Source organism: Oreochromis aureus, linkage group 5 (assembly GCF_013358895.1).
Source record: "Oreochromis aureus strain Israel breed Guangdong linkage group 5, ZZ_aureus, whole genome shotgun sequence".
Classification (NCBI taxonomy): Eukaryota; Metazoa; Chordata; class Actinopteri; order Cichliformes; family Cichlidae; genus Oreochromis; species Oreochromis aureus.
The window spans coordinates 26,559,157-26,579,545 of NC_052946.1; the positions used below are offsets into that span (position 1 = coordinate 26,559,157).

The window sequence follows — 20,389 nt, forward strand, 5'->3', positions numbered from 1 at the left end:
ATCATGAACTCTCGCCTGGAGAAAAATAAGCAGGATTGCAGAATTAAAGAATGCAACATAATGCAGATTTGCTGCATGTCTCTAAAATACAGCAAAATATTATTATTAGAGTTAATAATAAATGAACCATTACATGATAAGAAAATGCATTGGCTACCAAAACGCAGAAATCAGAAGCAGATTTATTTACATACAAAAAAACACAAAACAGAAGGCCAGTGTAACTGAAGCAGGAATCCATAAAAAAGACTGTCAACAGGAGGGTTAGAATACAGAAGACAGCAAATGAAAAACTACTAAATACTATACACAGGAAACTATCTGAGAACAGGTAGAACCAATGAGTGCAGGGTCAACCAATCAGAAAGGAGGAAAAAGGTATTAATCTAAAAAGAGAATGAAAATAAAATAAAACAGAAAATTACTAAATTAAAGACACGAAGATGGAAACACTGAAAAGAGTAAAAACTATGAAACATGAAGGAGAAAACTACATTAATAAAAACAAAAACAAAACCAAAGCAGAAACCGGGCATTTGCTTCGGCAGGTAAGAGTTGCTTAATGTTGGTAAAGAGCTTTAGGGTCAATGAATATTTTTCATAGGCAAAAGAATCAAAATTGGAGGAATTAATTTAAAACATTAGATTGCAGAGCACTGAGCCAAAGTCTGAGGTAAGTTCAAATGTCCAACAGGACTAAACATGCAATGGTGACTGTGCAGTTCCTAATGAGGGGATGGATCAACACAGATTAACAAAATGAATGTTCAGGGCTTGGATTTCTCTTGTGTTTTTCTTCTTTTGAAGCTCAGCCCAGTCGGCTCTTTTATCACCTCTCATTTTCCTTGTTGCTACAAATCCCGTCAAAAAGCCAACAGTGTTGGCAAACAGTGTTGCTAAGGGACAGATTTATAAACACCCCTATTACTGTGAATAGATATTAACCCTATTTCCCGTCTGCCCCACCCATGCACAGTATTTACGAACACAATAAATTAGTTTAAACTCAAGGACACTGATATTTTGAGCATCTGGAAAGCAAGGATATACGAGAGCTGGCATCAACATCGGTTGAGGAAATGGATTTGCACTAATGCAAGGTCTAAGCATGGTGTATGTACAAACAATAATATCCTGGGCTGGAAAAGAAAACCAAGCCAGGAACATTCAGACTAGAAGTGGACCAAAAAACTGAAAGAAAAAACTCCTACACCAGAAATTTCATCCCTTTTCTACAAGCCCTACATATCCACATCTACCTGGTTTATTTCATGAGTTTACCAATAAACCCAACTCTGCCATTATTACCCCCACCTGTGTTTTTCCTGCTGTGACAGGTTAAAATATTATTTTTACTGTTGCTATTGCTACTAATTCTGGTGCTGATGTGCTTGTTGTTATTTCATCTACTATGACAAAGGACTTTTCCCATAAATATTACTTGTATTATCTTATTTCATTGTACGGTCATTGCAAAATCCTCAAAGACCCTCAGAGCTGCAGAAGCACCAGAACAGATCACATGATCACATGTGTCTACTGCCAGAGCTCAGAGTACAAACCAGCTGGGATTTCTTCCAAGTTGGGTCATTTCACAAGCTGATCTTTGCGTTCCCATACCTGCCAAATACAATAATAACCAAGAATGTGTGGATGCAAGCATTTGAATGGGTAATGTAGCACATTACATAACAGAAAATGTAAAGCCTGGTTCAACCTGTTTTGTTTTTTTCAGAACCCCCTGTGTTCAAGCAAATAAAGGCATGGCGTTGCTACGTGGAGAGTTAAGGCTCTTGTGAACGCAACCTAAACATTCAAAGACCAGACAGCACCACTCCTCAGCACTTAAACTGATTATTAAAAAGAAATGCAGAAGAACACCCACGGACACATAAACAAATATTCCCTCTGTTGTTTGACTTTGTGATTCTTTGTCAATGAGCTGACTTCAACAGGTCAAACACACACACACACACACACACACACACACACACACACACACACACACACACACACACACACACACACACACACACACACACAAACATATACGTTTGCTACGTGCAGAACACACACACTAGTTGTCTAATCCCTCAGCCTGCTGAACTTGCTGACCCCAGCGCTTCAACAAAGAAGTGAAACCCACTGTATTCACGTGTTATACTCAGATATTTCCTTTTTGTGGATTCTGAGCTCCAAACGGTTCTTAAAAAAGCTCAAACCTCAGCTGTAAAAGGGCATGAACATAAAGCAACTACAAGCGCTTTCTCATGGGCACCTCACCTCTGCTTACACCCCTAAAGCTGTTGTGCTTTTGCTCCTCAGCGTTTGCAGAAGAGCAAATGAAGTTTCTGCAGAACAGATCTTAGATGATTACTGTTACATTTGGTGCTGCCATCAAATTTAAAATTTTATCGGTTTAAACATTCAGCATTTTTTCTGTGTTCTATTTTGAAAATGTGAGTTTATGAGATTTGCGAATCATTGCATTCTGGTTTTTGTGTTATGTTTTTTCACACACACTTTCACACAACAACCAATATTTTTGGGTATTGGGGTTGTATGAAAGGCGAGCTTCATTTTTCTGACTCCTGCCTGATTGTTGCTCTGGATCAGCTTTGAGTGAGGTGCGTTTGATGTGTCTTGGTTTCGCGATCTGTTCCCTGTTCTGATCTTTCTTCAGTCTTATCTTATCAACAGTCAAGTAAGTAACTTTTTTATAGAGCACTTTTTACAGGCATACAGTCACAAAGCACCTTAAAACAAACACATTTAGAAAAGACATTCAATATGGATACAAATAATGTTAAACACAGGAAAAAAAACATGATAAAACAGAAAACAATCTGAACAGAAGGCCTGGTTAAGCAGAAAAGCTTTCACCTGCTTTTCTAAAAAGGCCACAGAGTTAACTAAACATAGCTGGAGTGGTAAGCTGTTCCAGATTGAAGTTGCCACAGACTGATCATCAGTCTTGTATGAGGAATAAATAATACATTTTGATCCAGCAAACAAAGACTGGAAGCAGCAGTGTGTTTAACAAGGGGTTGAGAGAAACAGTCTAGTTGATATAATGCTCTGTATGCAAGTAGAATTTTGCAAAGAGTGCAAAGAGTATAAAATCTTGCAAATGTGAACATACTTACTAGAATCTGCATGCAGCATTTTGTACCATTTGGATGCATGAAAGAAACGATTTATATTAACCAGTGAGCTCATCTGCTAGTCATGGAGGAATAGTATGGAATAGTTATGCACAGCCTGCTGTGCCTCACTTCAACAGACTGGAAATGTAGTTTTCCAGTTTGTTGTTCAAAGTTTACATGATTTTCTTGCCTCCAGTAAACCTGCTGCTTTTTAGGTGTTTAAGTAGATAAAGTCCTGCAGCTACCATGTTCACCTGGCTACTGCCTGGCACTATAAATACAGACTTGTGTATCACTGGAATTGCTGCCTGACTTTAGGCGTAGCCTAGATTTGTTAATCTGTTGATGCATGAGAGTCATTCATCTGGGCCCAAGTTCAGCATAGCCAGGATATGTATTTTCAATTATCTGGCTAATGAGCATGGACACATCTACTGGCAGAACTACAATAATAGAAACATTTGAGGAGGTTAAATACAGGCGGTTATAGGCGAAGACTGTGAGCGATTGAAAAAAACACTGTGCAGTAGATTAGTATGAAAAAGCACTGAATGAATGGTTTTGCATTAGGATCTTTGGTGACTAAGAGTGGAAAAAGTGCTGTATTGTAGCTTAGGTAAACAAGCATCAAATAGAAAGACAGAACTCAAACCAGCAAGTTTTGGATTAGGTCAAAAAGTCCAGCCTTAAGCGATCTGTTGTGGATTCATGTCTGTATAAAAAGGCTTATACTGAACAACAATTGTTAGCAGCAAAGAGGAAAATAATAAAGAAATAAAGCTGCTCCGCAAAATCTTTATTATCTCTGTAAGAAAGAAAGGATCTTTACAACAACCCAGGGGTTAAACCTGAAGATACTGTGCTAGAGGATACCCGTGCATCAGTCTGTGCCTCTGGCTTACACAAGAACTGATATGACTGATGACAAATCTTTTATTTGCATACATGCTGGAGATGTTTTTATTACTATTGAATACCTTTTACTTGTTTTCCCTTTGACACAGTGGCTGTCTTGTGATGCATTTCAGCTCAGGTGTGCTGCTCTTCTCACAGGACACGACAGGTTTAAAATGCAGGTTCGACCAGATATTTTGTTCATCCAGCGTGTGAAAATCCTTATTTCATTTTCAGAAACTTTTTTAAAAATGTTGGTGATGATTTCTAAGAGCTGGTTGTATAACCTCTCTAAGTCTGCAAAGTGCCATTTTATGGATTGACTGGTTGAACTTGTTTGTTGTGTAGGCGAGTTTCATAACACTTTGCTTTACCTTCTAGGTATTTTTTAATTAATTTACAGTGTGATTGTTAAATATAGTGCAATCACTGTGTGTAAACACTGTGCTAACATTAATAGCTTCCCACAAACACTTCTCTTTATCAGATATAAAATAAAAGAACAGATGTTACATCCTGCAGTAAAAATCACAGCAATTAACAGGATTAGCATGTCTCATGCTGTTGATGAGACACACTTAACAACAGTGTTACAAACATAAAGCTAACAAAATATCATCAGTTTTGTATTTCTACTGGTTTTCATGTACTCGGTTCAGTTATTGTTCATAAACCGTATCTAAAGTATCTGTAATGAAGTATAAAGTGTCTGTAAAAATGTCAACAAAAAGGGCATCTGTAAGTTTAAGACGTTCATTTGATACAAACATGTGACTTTGCACATGTGTCAGTGGGCCAAATGTAGCCCACATCTGCAGTTTCCTACGAGTCAAATTTGTCCTTCATTGAAGTTGCTGAGTCAGGGTGAGTGTGGCTGCTGCAGCTCAGCGAGGTTCACCAACATGTCAGGTGTGTCGGCACATTTTGGGCTCTTCAGGACCACAAAACAGCCTCCTGACACCTGACACCCACGTCAAGCCTGGTGGACTAGATGTTGCTCTAAAGAGCATTCACCAAACATCTGCCTGCTCATAACTTAGCCCACATGTGCCTGCTAATCAGGGCTTTGCACCTCATGTAGGTTTTTTAGTTTTCGATTGGAAAATATCTTTTCAGTTAATTTGAATTCAAGTCTAGGTTTTATTCTTTAAGGTGACTTAAATTGTTTTGTTTTTATTACATATTATGACTATAATAACCTTGACCCCCACCCCCACACTAGAAAAAAACACACTAGAAAAAAAGTGGACAATGCAATAATCAAGATAAATACGCTAATTAATCATTTTTTAATAGATGCTACGTGCTGTTTGTGTTCATAGTCAAAGGTTTTCAAACTTTTCCACAGTGAACTATGCTATGAACAAGTTGTTTTCTTTTTATCTCTAAAGCAATTAAGGTCAAAGTTTTTGCACTCAAACAGCAGTAAAACCTTTCCATCATGTTCCTGAAGTGATAAAACACCAAAGAGAACTTTTCAAGCTGTTTTAAATCATGTCACTGACTTTTATTGCAGTTGCACAGTGTGCATTTTCTCTGATACAGCTAGAGCTGGTTTGGGGAAATTTTTGTGTAGTGTCCACACTAATGCTGCGTTAACATTGGCTGTGCAGAAGCAGCTGCCTATGAATCCCTAAGTGGAAATAACAAAAATGTTTAAATTGACGGCCTACATTTTTTTGCTGATTGTAATTCAGCAAAAAAATTTGTGATAGAAACTGATCATATCTAAAATATTTCATTTTTGTAAGTCTGGAAATACCAGCTTGGATTTGTGGTGTGATGTAATGACCGCTGGTCTTTTTGCAGGGTTGCTGATCGTGTATGTGTGTGTTTTAAGTATTGAGATTACAGGAATTGCAGAAGACCAGGTCAGTGCTCTGCAGGGCTATTTGAATCCCTCCTTCCATGGCTTTGGCCCTGCTCCCGCTCTGCTCCACTCCTGTGACCGTCTCTGTGATGTCCTACGACTGTCACCTAGTTTGGTCAGTTTGTCTGAGATTTCATTTTAATTTTTTGCACGTACAACATGTATCCATGCACAACTTAATACCATTAATACGGATTTACAAACATCATCATTTTGTGTTTAATAAATCTTTGATGATCCTTATTCTTTGTTGTGGCACACCTGACCACAGAATCAATGTCTTCTATTCCAACCTCTCCACCTCCATGGGTAAGATCAAAGCAGTGCCAAAGGATGCCAGGAGCTGAATTAAAGGCAGTTCAAGTCTTTTTTATGTATATAACACCCAATCATGACAACAGTCACTTTATATGTATATAGGTAATGACCCTACCTACAGCAATACAGAGAAAAGTCCAATAATCATAACCCTACGAGCAAGCACTTAGTGACAGTGGAGAGGAAAAAATACATTTTAATAGGAAGAATGTATCATAAAATCTTGGAGGAAAACCTTCTTCTCTAAGACAGAACACTGAAAATGAGTCATGATGGGTTTTCCAGCATGAAAATCAATCCAAACAATCCATATTTTAACAAGGTCTATGTGTGACGGATGTGAGAAAACAGATGTTAGTTGTTAGATGTTTTCTCTTACCCTACTACTACTAATACTACTACTACTACTACTACTATTATTATTATTATCATTATTATTATTATTATTATCATCATCATCATTATTATTATTATTATTATTATTATCATCATCATCATTATTATTATTATTATTATTATGATTATTATTATTATTAGTAGTAGTAGTAGTAGTAGTAGTAGTGCTAGTAGTAATCTATAGCAGTAATCTGCAGTGGAAACTTCTTTGCTGGTTTCCTGTGTCTGGGCTTCCTCTGTATCTCATGCACAAGGCAAAGTGACAGGTGACCTTTTTTGGCTTTTTTGACAAGGTTGAGGGTTTTCATCATTCTTTTTATCGTCACCTGATTTTGAATGGATGAGAATGGATGGAAATGAGCCAAACAAAAGTGGAGAATGATAGGAGAGAGGCTGTAGGACTGATGTACCGAAAGGGAAAGAGACAGATCATAGTGAATTTAAAGAAAATTTGAAGAATTCAGGCAGACAGATTATTGGATAAATACGGTGATGTAAAATTTTGAATGAGACTATTTCGACAGTGTAGGAAAACAGAGAATAGAGCAGCACGAATAGCTCAGCCATGAAAAGGAACAGAGACAAGAGAAAATTGATCTTCCTCATTAAATTTAAATACAAATTTCCCTGCAGTCTGAACCTGAAGAGTGTTTTTGCTGAAACTAATTCAAACAGTTGATGTGGCGTTACACTTTTATTCTTAGAATGAAATGTGGTAGTTTTTAGGAGAAATGGGAGATTTGACTTTCAACTGATTTTGCTTTGAGTTTCTTTAAGGTGACCCGTGCGGTTCAGAGTCTTGCTGAAATGCTGCTGGTTTCTGTCATTGCATGCTGTCACAAAGAGCAACCCTCCAAATTGTAGCATTATCGTTTAATGCACGGCTCTAAACTTTATTCATGAATACTGACAAAAATCTTCTAGATGTATTAAATGTTGGCTCAAAGTGGCGACACTGAAAGCCTAAGCTCACAAACTGTGAGTAAAATGGTTTGTGCTCCTTCTTTGAGTGTGACTCGCTGAAACAAAAACGCTGCAGTTCAGAGGACAGTGCAGTGAAATCATTTTATCAATAAAGAACGGCTTGTGAGCTTATGAGCATGTGAGTTTTCTCTCTCACACATACAGAGTGGCTGAAGTGGGTGACCTGGATACCGCTATCATGTGAGGAGGCACGTTACTGGACTTTTCCCTCCCCCTCACATTATTCTGAGCCCTTCACTGTCTCTGTTCCTCTTCGTCCTCCTCTCTGTTTATTGTTTTACTTGCATTCTCGCTCTTTCATGCTCAGTTTGATATATTAACATACTGACAGGTTTACATTTCCCCCCTCTTACTGTGCTTTGGTTTTAATTTCAAAACCAGGTGAAGAAAAAAATAATAACAAAGAGAGTAAATGAAAAACTGAATTAATGAAAAGATATAGCAGAAAGGTGGGAGGACAAGGAGTGAGGTCGCACTATCATGAGATTATAATGACCTAAAAAAGGTCAGGAGGGGTCGACACTAGTCTGAGAACTTTAGGAATTTGCCTCAAAGAGAATGGTTGATCTTATCAAGTTTAAGAAAAGACACTGTGCCAAGGATGCACTGTGTGTGGGAGTGGGCACTGTTGGAAATTTGCAAATCATTTCATTCTGCTTTCATCTAAATTTTACACAGCGTCTCATCTCGTTTGAAACTGGGGTTGCATATATGAAGCATTATGAGACCATATCATTTACAGTTTTTGTCATGCTACATGACTGAGGGAGACACCACTGAAATTACAGCTTTAGCTTCAATTCCAGCATCAAAATTATGAGTATTCCTAATTCCGAAAATAGGAATACTCCAACCATTTTTGCCAAACTGGCAATCTGAAAGTTATCCATAGGCTGTTTTACAGGCTGGTCTCTGGACTCGTGTTGTTTTTGTTTTTGTATGAGAAGATGACACGTTGTAAGCTTGGTCAGCTGGTCGATGAGCTGCACGGGTAAAATGTACAGACACAAATACCTGCTAATTAGTGCTAAATAATATTATTTCTCAGATGGCCAGTACTTCACAGGAAGTTATGTTATTATTCACACAATTCTATTTAAAATGCCCCAAAATACAACAACAGCACAAACACAGCGGTGTTCCCACTTTTCAGCACGTTCCATGAAGCCCTTTCTAGAAGACAGAAGAGATGTAAAATCATCATGAGGCTGCTGCTGCCTTGAGAAAAAAAAAGTCAAGCATACAATATGTCACGAGAACAGCACTGAGATGCTTGGATGTGAGTCTTTGGGACCTTTTTGGCATAAAGTCAGGAACAAGAAGGGAAAAGGTCAAACACTATAGAAGTTCTCCTTACAAAGTGAGCATCACACAACGACTTCTTTATGCATCTCATCTTTATTTTGTGGTGTTTTTGTGATACGATTCAATTTGCTGCTGCAACACTGCGATTTCAAATTTTACTGAGATCTTTGCGTCTTAACAGATGACCCAACATGCACCGAGTTTTAAGCGCTGACTCTCTTTCCTCTAAGGAGGAATGCTTTGTTTTTGTTTGACACATTCTTCTTCCTCAGCACCTGTGTTTCCCACCATGCTCAAATGTCTTCATTTCTCTCTGGGATTCAGTTTGTTGTGCAAGAAGCAGCTAATGTAGCCTCAGTCAGAGGTCTGATGAGCTCACTCCATGAATACTTTGTTTCTAAGCCAAAAGTTTTTGCCACGATTAAAATTTGAATCCTTTTCAGCCCAAAATATTTATTGAGCTTCAAAGAGCTTAAAGAACAAGTTTATTTTCCAAATCACCATCAACATTAATCAATTAATAAAAAGGAGTGTGCGTGTGTGTCCTTGTTCTAAATAAAGACCAACACCTGCTGCAGTAGATTTACAAAGATACGCGCCAAAAGTATGTGGACGCTTGAACATGCAAACTTTCCTCGTTTCCACAATACGTGACATATTTTAGCTACAAGGATTTACTCACATTCGCTTTCATTTTTAAAAGAGAAAGATAAACAATGTGCGCAAACCAGTTCTTCCAAACAAGACTGGGAAAAAAACAAACTTTTTTTGTTTGTCCGTGAAGGTTTCATGAACAATGCTTCAGCAGTTAAAGTCTCCAGAAGCAACACTGTTAGAATAAATTCAGACCAATAAAAAGTTTTATTTTGAACTGTGACTCATCCAAAGGACAATAATAAAAATATAGAGCTGCTAATGAGCATAACAGGTTGTCTTTAAGGACTATCAGGTCATTCAGGGATAAGCGTCCCCTCCCTTGAATGAGCACAATATGCTGTGCAGCGATAAAAAGCAGCGTAATAGTGGCCTTTCCGACTTGTTCAGCAGACCGGAGAAAGTTGAGAGCAGCGTGCTCTATCAGTGTTAAGCGGCTGCCCCCTACTGGTGACAGAGGGCGTTACACATTAAGCCTGAAAGTTTTGTTTCAGAAGTTTTAAAAGCTGATCTGTGACAGATGTATAACTTAGGCTTTTTGTGTGTATAAAATGTCTTTCATCATAAAGAATTTCTATGTTTGCTGTGATGAATGACAACAAACTGAATATATTTGTATTTAGTGTTATTATTCAGACATAAGAGCCATTTAAAGACAGTTTTTCTTTCACGGGTCCTTCAGGTAAACAAAGGAAGACAGATATTCAGTGTTAGCCTGTAAATCACTCTCTGCAACAGCAGTTTCTTCATATGGATGTTTAATAAACAGGGATCATCGCTCAGTTCAGCAGACATCATCAGCTACATAACAGCCCGACACCAACATGACGGCACACGGGTTCAAGTACTGGAGAGGGTTAAGAGAGCGTTACACTGCAGTGCATAGGTGTGGTTGTTCTCAGGTAAATATGTAGTTTTATCTAAAGAACAAAATGCATTTTGAAGTCCATCTCAGCGACTTTTCTCACGTTAATGAAAACACAGTTCTCATTATTGTTCGTTTCTCTATTTTTCCTCAACGTAAACACAATATTATGTCCCATGAAATCAAAGATACAGGTTTTCAGATCTAAATGTAAATGAACATGCTCCCTTCAGTTTTCTGTCCTGCTTTAGCTTGGAGGTGAATGCCAGTGGTGCAATCATGACCTGTGATGTGGTCCCTCTGAGGTTCAGCTGGTCAACTAACTACATCCAAGGCTGATGAGTACAAGGCTGAATCAAGACGCTGAAAACTCACATGGCACTGCAACGACCTGGCCCCACATCTGATTATGCCCCATTTCTACTCCTGTTTGATGATGTCGACGGCTACAAGTCTTGATTTTATTATTTTTGAGCTACTACTTTGTGAGAAGGTGGCACAAAGTACAGAAACTCTGAATTCTTGCACGGAAAGACGCATTTTGGCAGTTTTTGCAATTTCCGATTTATAATTAAAGTATAATGGAAAGATAAGTACACAGGATATATGCACCACAAAAAGTTTGACAATATCGGCCTTGAAGTTATCATAATTCATAAAGCTCATTGTTTATCTAACTCTGTCTTTGTGGTCCACTCTTACTGCCGTTGTAGCATTATTTTCAGCCACAGCAGGCAGCTGATTTCAGAGGAGAAAGCTCTGAAGTGTATTGACCTCCTTAGTACCAAAGACCACACAGAGACATTTAGAGACCAGCTTTTAAAAGTAGTGGAAAATTTAGCAGCAAAAGACACGAGAGAATGAACATGGGTAAGAAGCAGGAATAATAAGGCCCCATGAATGTGTCTGTATCAGCTAATCAATCAACCCAAGTCACCTAAACATTGTGCTGGAGAACTCGAGTCAGACTTACTATAGTTTTGTATCTGTAAAAGTACAGAATATCACATCAGTTAATTTTTATTCTTCAGAAGTCTACCTTTTACTTATTATTCTTTTATTTAAACCTATAATGCTAAACTACAATAACCCAGACTCAAGTTTCCTGTGGGTATTTGTTGAGAAGTCTGATTCAGTGGTTTGTTCAGTTTAGACAACAAACATCATTTCTAGTTGTTGTTATGTGGGATTCTTTTCTAAATTGCTAAAGTGACATTCACATATACCAACAGCGCTCCTGTTTATCTGCCATCTTGAGATCAGTGAATTTTAAATATTTAGAAGCAGTTAAAAGAAGTCCTCGGCCTCATTAGTGCAGTAAGCAGCAGAGGTAGATAATAAACCCAAATCAACACCTGCAGCCGGTTTATTATTCAAACCGAGTTCACTGAGGTTTGTAATTTGCACTCATTTGTTCAGATTATTACTCCCAGCGCCCGATAGTGTTCCCGTACATTTACATATTCAAACTGGAGGTATCGTATCTTAACCAGTTCCTCTGAGCAGCAGGTAGACAGCAGAGATGGTGATGGCAGTGGCGGTGTAGGCAAACACTGCATTATAAAAATTGGTGGTCCTGATTTGTTCTCCCAGAGTCCTCTGGGTCTCCTCCAGACTCCTCACCACCGCCTCAGACTCAGCTCTCTCTGGTCTCTCGTGTAACAGCGGACCAGCTTGTGTCTGAAGCTGTGGTTTGGTCTCCAGCAGTTTCCTCACTGTTGACACTTCTCTTTCAACTTTCCCAAGCCCTTGTTCCAGTTGTCCTAGTTTTGGCGGCAGGGACTCTAAGAGGGACTCGGTCCTTTGGCTTCCTGTGTGGAGGTCTTTCAAGGCTGAAACAGACACAGAGGGCGAGTGTGGGGCTGTGCCTTCTTTGTCCTGGCGAACAGCGCTCCTCTGTGCGAAGGCTTCACTCAGAGCAACTCTGAGACTGTCGATGAGCGTTCGGAGCTCGTCCTGCTGGGAGCGATGGTTTCCAGCCTGGACTTTCAGGGCTTCCTGCAGGCTCTCTGGACCTTTCTGGGCCTCCAGCAGCAGATTCTTCAGCTCCTGCAGAGGAGACAAGAGAACATATATGAGCTGAAATAACTGCTGTCTTGGTGAGGATCAGATAAAGGTAAGTGTTAATTACAGATGGGTGACATATTAAAGGAAAAACCTACATAAAGGAGGCTAGTCCAGTCATTTTTCTAACTTAACCTGTTTTTAAGTACAAAATTGGCCTTATGAAGGCTCTCTTAAAGGAACACGGCAGTAGGTTTTGCATGGCAAACGTTCCAGAAACAGGAATTACACTGCTATTGGGTATGGGTATAGTTCCTGAGAAAGTCCACATCTTACTCTGTTTCACTCGCAATTTCAACAACGCTTGTGAACTGTTCTCATTCATCTTTTTCATTTTCTTATTTCTTGTTGGCATTTATAACAGTAAAGCTAAAAACATTAATAAAAAACATGAGACACTTTTCAAAAACAGGTACAAAGCTTCACATTGTTGTTAGTTTTAGTAAGACCCAGAGTTTAGGGGAGGGTGTTGGAACAGTACCAGTGCAGTTGCTTCAGGTAAAAAAAAAAAAAAAAAAAATCGGTGCACTGAATGAGGTCCCCTAGTGTAGCACCCCTCCTCACCTGCAGGCGGACTCGGTTCACGTATGTTGACCCCATGACCCCGATCAGGGCTCCGAGCACCGAGCCAATGATGGACCAGTTCTTGGTGCGTTCCGCTCTCGTCCTCTCCTTCTCGTGGCTTCCTCTAACGGCCGCTGAGAATAAAGCAAACTTCTCCCTCTCTGAACCCTCTGCGTTCTCGTACGCTGTCCGGAGGCGGCGCTCCTCCTGCAGTGACAGAGAGGTGGGGTTAAATTCAATCTACTCATCCGACATCATTAATGATGTATGATTGCATAATGTGAACTGTGGTTAACTCAAAATAAAAGCACTTCCACTTCCTCTACTGACCTCAAGCCAACTATAAAACCTAAACCAACAGTTTATGGACCGCGTGTTGTTATGGAAGTCTTGACCTCAATTAAAAATAAATTAAAGATTTGTTTTTAAAATCCACGCCTACTAGTCTCCAACAAACCAGTGATACCCACAGTACGGTATTTTATTTTATTTCTTTTCACTCATGGCAGTAAAGAGAATCTCTGTGGTTTTTGTACTGTCTGTGAGATAAAACAAGGCATCTGTAAATCTGTAGATTTTACTTTGATATGTGGTTTTTGCTATTTGTCCTGCCATCCCTGACAGTTATTTAGACAGCAGTCAATGTACCGTATTATATGAAGCAAATTATTGACTATTTTTCCAGCTGAATGTGTTTATTCGTATGTCTCTTCTTATACAGCATCTCTCAATTGTGTGATTTATTTATTATTAAATGCAGTGAGTCTTGATTGTAGGATAATGTAAGATAATGTTTTAAATCCTTCCTTATGACAAATAGGTAAATTTGCAAAAGAGGGATATAAGAAAACAGAACCTAAAATAAAGGCCACTCTGTTCATCTTTACTGTTGTATTTTACCGTTATTTACGTTCACTGATGCCATATTACTAAAACACATTATATTCTCAATAACTGAATAACTGCTGTTTTGACATGGCTTTTCTATCTCTTAACTCTCTCCACTGTGACCTGGGATGGATTCAAACACCTGTCCTGAATCACTGTCTGCTTATAGTTTTTCTACTTGTGTCTCTGATGATATAATAAAGTTGCTGGTTGACCAGTAGAAAATGATTTGATTTCTATTTTAGGTTAGTGACATTCAAATTTTCACAACTTTACAAATTTAATCTAAATTAAGCTCATCGTCTATCCTTTTCCCAGTTTTAAACAAACAAATCTGAAAAACAAACTACAACAAAAGTTGCAGGAAATTTAAGATATTGAATTTTTAATGACTCAAGGACATGGATTTTGTGTATTTTAATAGCTTCCGCTCACTTGTAGGAGTTTGTGCTCCATTGTGGCCAGTTCCAGGTAGTGTGGCTCCTCCCTTGAGACTCTGTCCAGTCGGTCTCTGATCTCCTTCAGCCTGCCCTGCTGAGCCTCCAGGCTAGCATGAGCCTCACGCACTATTCCTCTGGCCACCATGAATGCTGCCTCAGCCTGGAAAACACAAACATCTGTCAGAGAATTGTATAACAAGCACCTGACATTCCTTATCCATTCTATACTAAGTCATGTCAGCACAGACTAAACTCGGACGCTGTGTTTTTACTGACCTCAGTGACCTTTGTCTGAGCTTCGCGGACCTCATTCAGCCCCACAAACTCCTCGTACTTCTCCCACCAGTGGTTCACTGTTGCGGTGGCTGCCTGAGCCGACCTCTGACTCCACTGCCGCCCAAACTCACCTGCATGCTTAAAGATGAAGAGAAGAGAGAAAAAAGATGACAGTGTGCAGATTTGCTTTGTCGTGTTTTGTAGTTCTGTTGTTACAGTCAGAAGAAGATCCTTTTTGTACCTGTAAGACAGCCAAGGCACGCTCCTTCAGAAGCTCTGCTCCTTTTTTCCCTTCAGGAGGGGAAGGGTTGTTTGGAGGTGGTGGTGGTGATGATGATGATGAACCAGGCTGATGGAGAGCACTGTAGGTTCGCACCTGAGTGATTCTGCCAGGCAGCGAGTAGCGGGACAGACAGCATGAGCCATGAGCCCAAAGACAGATCTGAGCCCCTCTGTACCTGACAGAGTAAATATAACATTAACCAGTAATATTTGCTATATTTTTATTTACAATCAAAAATGCAGAAACAATGCTCACACCAGTACCTCATTGAGCAGAGCAGCAGCAGTGCAGGTTAAAAATAGTCAAAGACTGACCGTCACAGCAGCCAACACTGGAACAGGCACCTGGGAGAATAAAGGGAAAACAATTTAATTTGATAAACCGTCAGCTGTATAAGATCCGTGGCATCTTGTGTAGGCAGTCAGCAGGGGGTGTGCCGTTGTATAAGACAGAACATCTAGTAACATAGAGTTTCTTCAGATAATTTTTAAACCTCCCAGAGATCCTGCTTAGTAGTAGTGGTTATAGACACGCTTTCAGAGGCCATTCAGGCACTGTGAGAGCTTAGTCTGCCAACCTCACCAGCGCTGCACTTTGTCACAGATTCAGTTCAAAAAATGTATGGATATCATTTTTAAAGGGGCAGTGGATCCATGATTTGGTGGTCTGGGAATAATTACCTCCAAGGCTGAGGGGCAAGTTCTCAGTCTGGAGAAGGGTGGACTGCCTGCTTGGGGTTGGAGATAATTGTTACTCCTAGTGCAAAGATTAAAGCAACCCGGGTCTTCCTCAAGTACTGGTGAATTATGAAGCTGTACCAGTCTGTTACAGTCAAGAGAGATATGAGCTCAGAGGAGAAAATGTCAGTCTGCCTTCTCCTATGCCATCTAAGTTTGGGCACTGACCAAAAGAATAAGATGATGGATCCAAGAGGTGGAAGAACTTCAGACTTATAAACAGGGCGAGGAGCTCAATCATTTGAGTGGAGCTCAGGGTACAGCTGATGCTCTTCCACATCAAAGGGAGTCAGCTGAGATGGTTTGGATATCTGACTAGGACACACCCTGGATTCCTTTCAGGGTAGGCGTTCAGGATAATAGGAGGAATTCCTGCTACAGAGTCAGCACACACTGGAGACACTGGGAATGCCACAGATTCCAAATTTACGAAGTAACGGTGTATTCACGCTGAATCTTAAAGACTTACAGGCAATCCAGCCTTGATGAAACATAAGGACAAAGAGAATACTGTCACTCACTGATGAGTAATGCAAATTAAAGGGCTAAAACTGAACCCCTGCTTGTTAATAAATACTGTGAAATGTAATCAGTGACACCTCAGTATCCTCCAGAGGTTTGGGCAGCATTGCCTAGCCTGCTAAGCTTTAGAAAGTGCATGATTGGATTTCTTTAAAATTTATAAGACTAGATTTTTTTTTTGTTTTAGACATTTAGGTTATATCCAACGCAATTGTAAAACTCAAAATAAATAAAAGCACACTCAAAGAAGAGGTGAAAAATAAAATCTGATAGTTAACTTCACATTTGAAGTAAATGTACAACCTGCGGAGGAAACGTGACACATATGAACTCTGTGCTAAAAATGATCGTATACACAGCGAACTCACATCCTGCTAACAGTGAACGACTCATACCTAGCCAGCTACCGACTAGATGACTTTTCGTAGGAATCACCTAGCATAAAAATTAAAGGAGATGTGGTTTAATAGGCCTACTTTGTATGAATTATATCAAGAGTACTTTTCCACCAAGGTTAGGTTCCACCTACTTCTTCCTAGCTAGCTCCATGTTGCTCCATGTAGCTCCATGTAGCTACCGGCTAGTTGACTTTTCATAAGTTTTACACTGTTTTGGGACTCCGGTGATAGTGTTACTTACAAAGCGATATAACAGAGTAAACATACCCGTTTTCTTCAATGATGTCAGTGCACGCATAAGACACGAATTACGTTTCTTTAGGGTAACAGCATTGTAGCATATTGATGTCAAGAGTTTTCTTTGAGACAGGCAACAAGCAGGCATTCTATTTCCGGTTCACCGGGGTCCTAACAGCGCGGATTAGCGAGAAGTACCAGTTGTATTCGCAGCAAACTTTATTTTCCTTTAAATTATATACCAAGCTGTAAACATGTCTGGAAGAGAAGGTGGGAGATTATTTCATTTGAGATTTATCTGTAAAATCTGCTCATCTTAAAAGATGCTGGTGATTTTCAGTTTAGAGCGTTTTTAGTTGGCTAATGCTAGCTGCCGCTAAAGATAACGTTTTCTCCGACCAATCTGCAGTTAAAATCTGCCATATTACGTTTTTTTCTGTTTTGGGATATACATACGGAAGGTAGAAGATATTTTCAGATCATTTCTAAATTATTGGGACTGAATGGAACATTCGGCTTATAAACATTCTCTCAGGCAACAGATAATATAAACGAAATCTTTAAAATTTATATATATTTCTTCTTCTTTCTTAGAATAACCCTTGGTGGTAACTAAGGTTTGTATTCGAGGCTCAGGCTTTCGCAGTCATCTGACTGCCATTTAGCTTGAAGCAGATTTTAAAGAGTTTAGGTTTATTTTTTTCCAAGCAAACATTAAAAAAAAAGTAAAGAACGCTGTGTTATTTGATTGACGTAACTTGGATCATATTCCTTCGTGTAATGTTTCATTCTTATTCACTGACTATTGTTTATTAGATCTTGCAAATTTATTTATATTTTGTATTTTATTTTAATAAGATAATGAAGATGAAATTGTCTAGACTTTATCAATTTATTTTAAAGAAAAACGTTCAGACATAGTCCATTGTTATAGAATATATAGGGTTTATTTTTCACTGTTTTTATTTGTATATTTTAACTTTGTGGATCTGTTCTTTAAATACTTTTGTCTAGCTTGGGTTTTCATATTTTGTATCTACTTAATTTATTATTTATTCATTTACTTTTATTGTTCTAAGTTTCATTTTACTGTCATTGTATTTATGTATCTATGTAAATTTTATTTCTCAGGAGGTAAGAAGAAACCACTGAAGGCCCCCAAGAAACAGAACAAGGACGTGGATGATGTATGTATCTGGTCCTTTATTCCCATCACCATAGATTGTATAAAACATTTAATAACAAGCCTCTAAATTATTTGCATCCCTTTGTAATCAAGCTAACATGGACAAGAAGCCATTCACATTGCATCATTGTGATATTTTATACATTTAGTTTTTGTTTATATTTAAAGTAAAACTGTTTTAACAGATAATTTGATACATAAGCTTTGATGTATGGATCATTTCGCTAACCCTTTCTGTTTTTTGTGATCTACTTTGTAATTTTATTAGTTTTGTTTTAGGAATTTTTCTTTATTAACCTGTATTATTACCCATCAAAGGAACACTGCTGAAAATTAGAACTGGTGATAAAAATGTATTCCTTAATTTGGTAACAAAATCAAATCAAATCATGATATCCATATCATGGCGTTACACAACCCAGTGTGATGTCTTCAGCTGTCAGCTAAGAAGCTGATAAATGGAAATCATATGAAATATAAATTTTTGTTATTTGACTGAAGGGCAGAGATATTTAGAGGTAAATGTCAGCTGTTGCCTGAAATGAGCTGAACATAAGACAGAAGCGTAGGAAAATTTTAAATTGTATGTGTCTCTGCAGGATGATGTAGCCTTCAAGCAGAAGCAGAAGGAAGAACAGAAGGCCCTGGAGGCGTTGAAGGCCAAAGCATCAGGAAAAGGACCTTTAAGTAAGAGCTGTGTTTAGAGTTTTAGTTTTAGTTTGTATTTGTAAAGAACCATGCACAAAAACAAGAAGTGAAGAAATACATAGTACCAGATTCATCTACTGCTGCAACTACTGCTACATTGCTCATTTCAGTTTTCGGGGTTCACTTTTTGCAATTTTCTAAGTTATTCCAGTCCATAGACTGCTTTCAGATATTTGACAACTTGTTAGCTTAACCTTGAGATCCTAATTTGGGCATTTCTTGCCTTGGCTACAGTGAAAGCCTCAGGTTAGCCCTGCTGTTTCACTCTACAGCTTGTGGTTTCTTTGCAGGTCAGGAAACTGAAACACAGCCCAGACTTGCAGCAAATTTAGCCTAAAGTAGACCTCACTACTCTCTGATGTTTGCATCCCCTTTCAAATTTAAATAGCTTAGACTTTGTTTATGCTGTTTTGTTTTGATTTCAGACTTTTAGTTATAAGCATGCATGCCTTTGCAGTGACCTCGCCTTTCAGAAAAATGTAAAATTATGTTATTGTGTGAGAAAACCTCTAATTTTAAAGTCTTTCAGTCATCAATATATTTTCAGACTTGAGATTTCACTGGCCACAGCTGTTGCTGCAGTTTTAATTAGATGCTTTCTGACATCCAATCTTTTTGTTTGCTTTCTCTCTCTTGCAGCTGGAGGTGGCATCAAGAAATCTGGGAAGAAGTAAAACCTGAGCTGCTGATTTTTTTTTGTTTTTTTTGTTTGCTCCCGGTCTTGCTTCCTTCGTCTTTTTGCTGAAAGACTACAGTTTGTTTTGCTCTGTAAAAAAATAAACAGCATCAAACTCAAAACCTGCTTGGGTGCTCAACCTTCAGTGGGGCAGTACAGGGAATAAATTTAACAATGTTAGGTTTTCAAGGACAATGGCCCTCCAACTGTGATGTTTCACTCATACACACAGATCAGCCACAAATCATTATTGTGTGGAAGCATTGGCAGTGGATCTCATTCTGCCCATTGAGCCTGCTCAGATTGGGTCTTGGTATTTTTGGAGGCCAGGCCAACACCTTTGTATTTCCTAAGCAGTTTTTGCTTTGTGTATAGTTCAGCGTCCTGCTGGAGGAGGCTGCTGCCATGCACCAATGTTTAGGTAGGCGATGACATCGTGTTCTAATGTTGTGGCTGATCAGTGTATATTGACCAAGATCTTTAAACCTAGTATAGAAATGAAGGCCTGCAGCTTAAGATGTAGGAGGAGTGTAAAGCTAATGTCCACTGCATTTTGTCTCCATGTGAAACTGTCAAACACAAACCAGCCCAAGTCCATGATTTTTGCTATCTTGTAAAGAGGGAGATGCCAATAAAGTTTTTTTTTTTTTTATTATTATTTCTTGTTATGGTTTGTTCTGTTTTTTTAATTTGGTAAGAAATCACTTAAAGCTCAATTATCAGGCTGTGTTTAAATTAAAGTAATTAAAACAGTAGTGATGATGCTTTATTTGAACCCCCTTTTAAAATGTCTAATCTGTTTCTGGTTTTATTAAATTAAACAATAACAGCATTTTAGGACTGAAGAGACAACTTTTACAGAGTTAGAGAAACATTTTTTTTTTTTTGTCACCAAAAACATTGACCAGCAACAAGTGTTGTAGTCACATACAGATGAAACAAAAAGGTGCATACATGCTTGTAAAATTTAAATGTTAT

At 38.6% G+C, this 20,389-nt stretch overlaps 2 protein-coding genes across 3 annotated transcripts; one reads left to right on the forward strand and one right to left on the reverse strand.

Annotated features, from left to right (window-relative positions):
• Positions 1–10,168: 10,168 nt before the first annotated feature.
• Positions 10,169–17,000, reverse strand: ccdc51 (coiled-coil domain containing 51). Of its 2 annotated transcripts, none has more exons than XM_039612422.1 (7): positions 16,736–16,755; positions 15,211–15,291; positions 14,906–15,122; positions 14,665–14,802; positions 14,384–14,548; positions 13,061–13,267; positions 10,169–12,481 (listed from the first exon to the last, which is right to left on the reverse strand). In XM_039612422.1, exons 2-7 carry the CDS (start codon positions 15,213–15,215, stop codon positions 11,918–11,920), a joined length of 1,296 nt encoding a protein of 431 aa, XP_039468356.1. In that variant the 5' UTR covers positions 15,216–15,291; positions 16,736–16,755; the 3' UTR covers positions 10,169–11,917. The 2 variants fall into 2 exon arrangements, with proteins under 2 accessions (XP_039468356.1, XP_031591645.2); XM_031735785.2 differs by lacking the exon at positions 16,736–16,755 and adding an exon at positions 16,872–17,000 and having other exon boundaries at positions 10,170–12,481.
• Positions 16,965–20,166, forward strand: tma7 (translation machinery associated 7 homolog). Its single transcript, XM_031735786.2, has 4 exons — positions 16,965–17,111; positions 17,973–18,028; positions 18,627–18,714; positions 19,375–20,166. The coding sequence occupies exons 1-4, from the start codon at positions 17,096–17,098 to the stop codon at positions 19,407–19,409; spliced, it is 195 nt and encodes a 64-aa protein (XP_031591646.1). The 5' UTR covers positions 16,965–17,095; the 3' UTR covers positions 19,410–20,166.
• Positions 20,167–20,389: the final 223 nt, after the last annotated feature.

What these genes read in the sequence shown, in the direction of transcription:
- ccdc51 (XM_039612422.1), bottom strand. An exon ending in TGGAGCACAAACTCCTACAA is followed by an intron (nt 13,268 to 14,383) that starts GTGAGCGGAAGC and finishes CTGTCACTGCAG; the next exon opens with GAGGAGCGCCGCCTCCGGAC. An exon ending in TGAACCGAGTCCGCCTGCAG is followed by an intron (nt 12,482 to 13,060) that starts GTGAGGAGGGGT and finishes TCTCCTCTGCAG; the next exon opens with GAGCTGAAGAATCTGCTGCT.
- tma7 (XM_031735786.2), top strand. An exon ending in AGAACAAGGACGTGGATGAT is followed by an intron (nt 18,029 to 18,626) that starts GTATGTATCTGG and finishes GTGTCTCTGCAG; the next exon opens with GATGATGTAGCCTTCAAGCA. An exon ending in ATCAGGAAAAGGACCTTTAA is followed by an intron (nt 18,715 to 19,374) that starts GTAAGAGCTGTG and finishes TCTCTCTTGCAG; the next exon opens with CTGGAGGTGGCATCAAGAAA.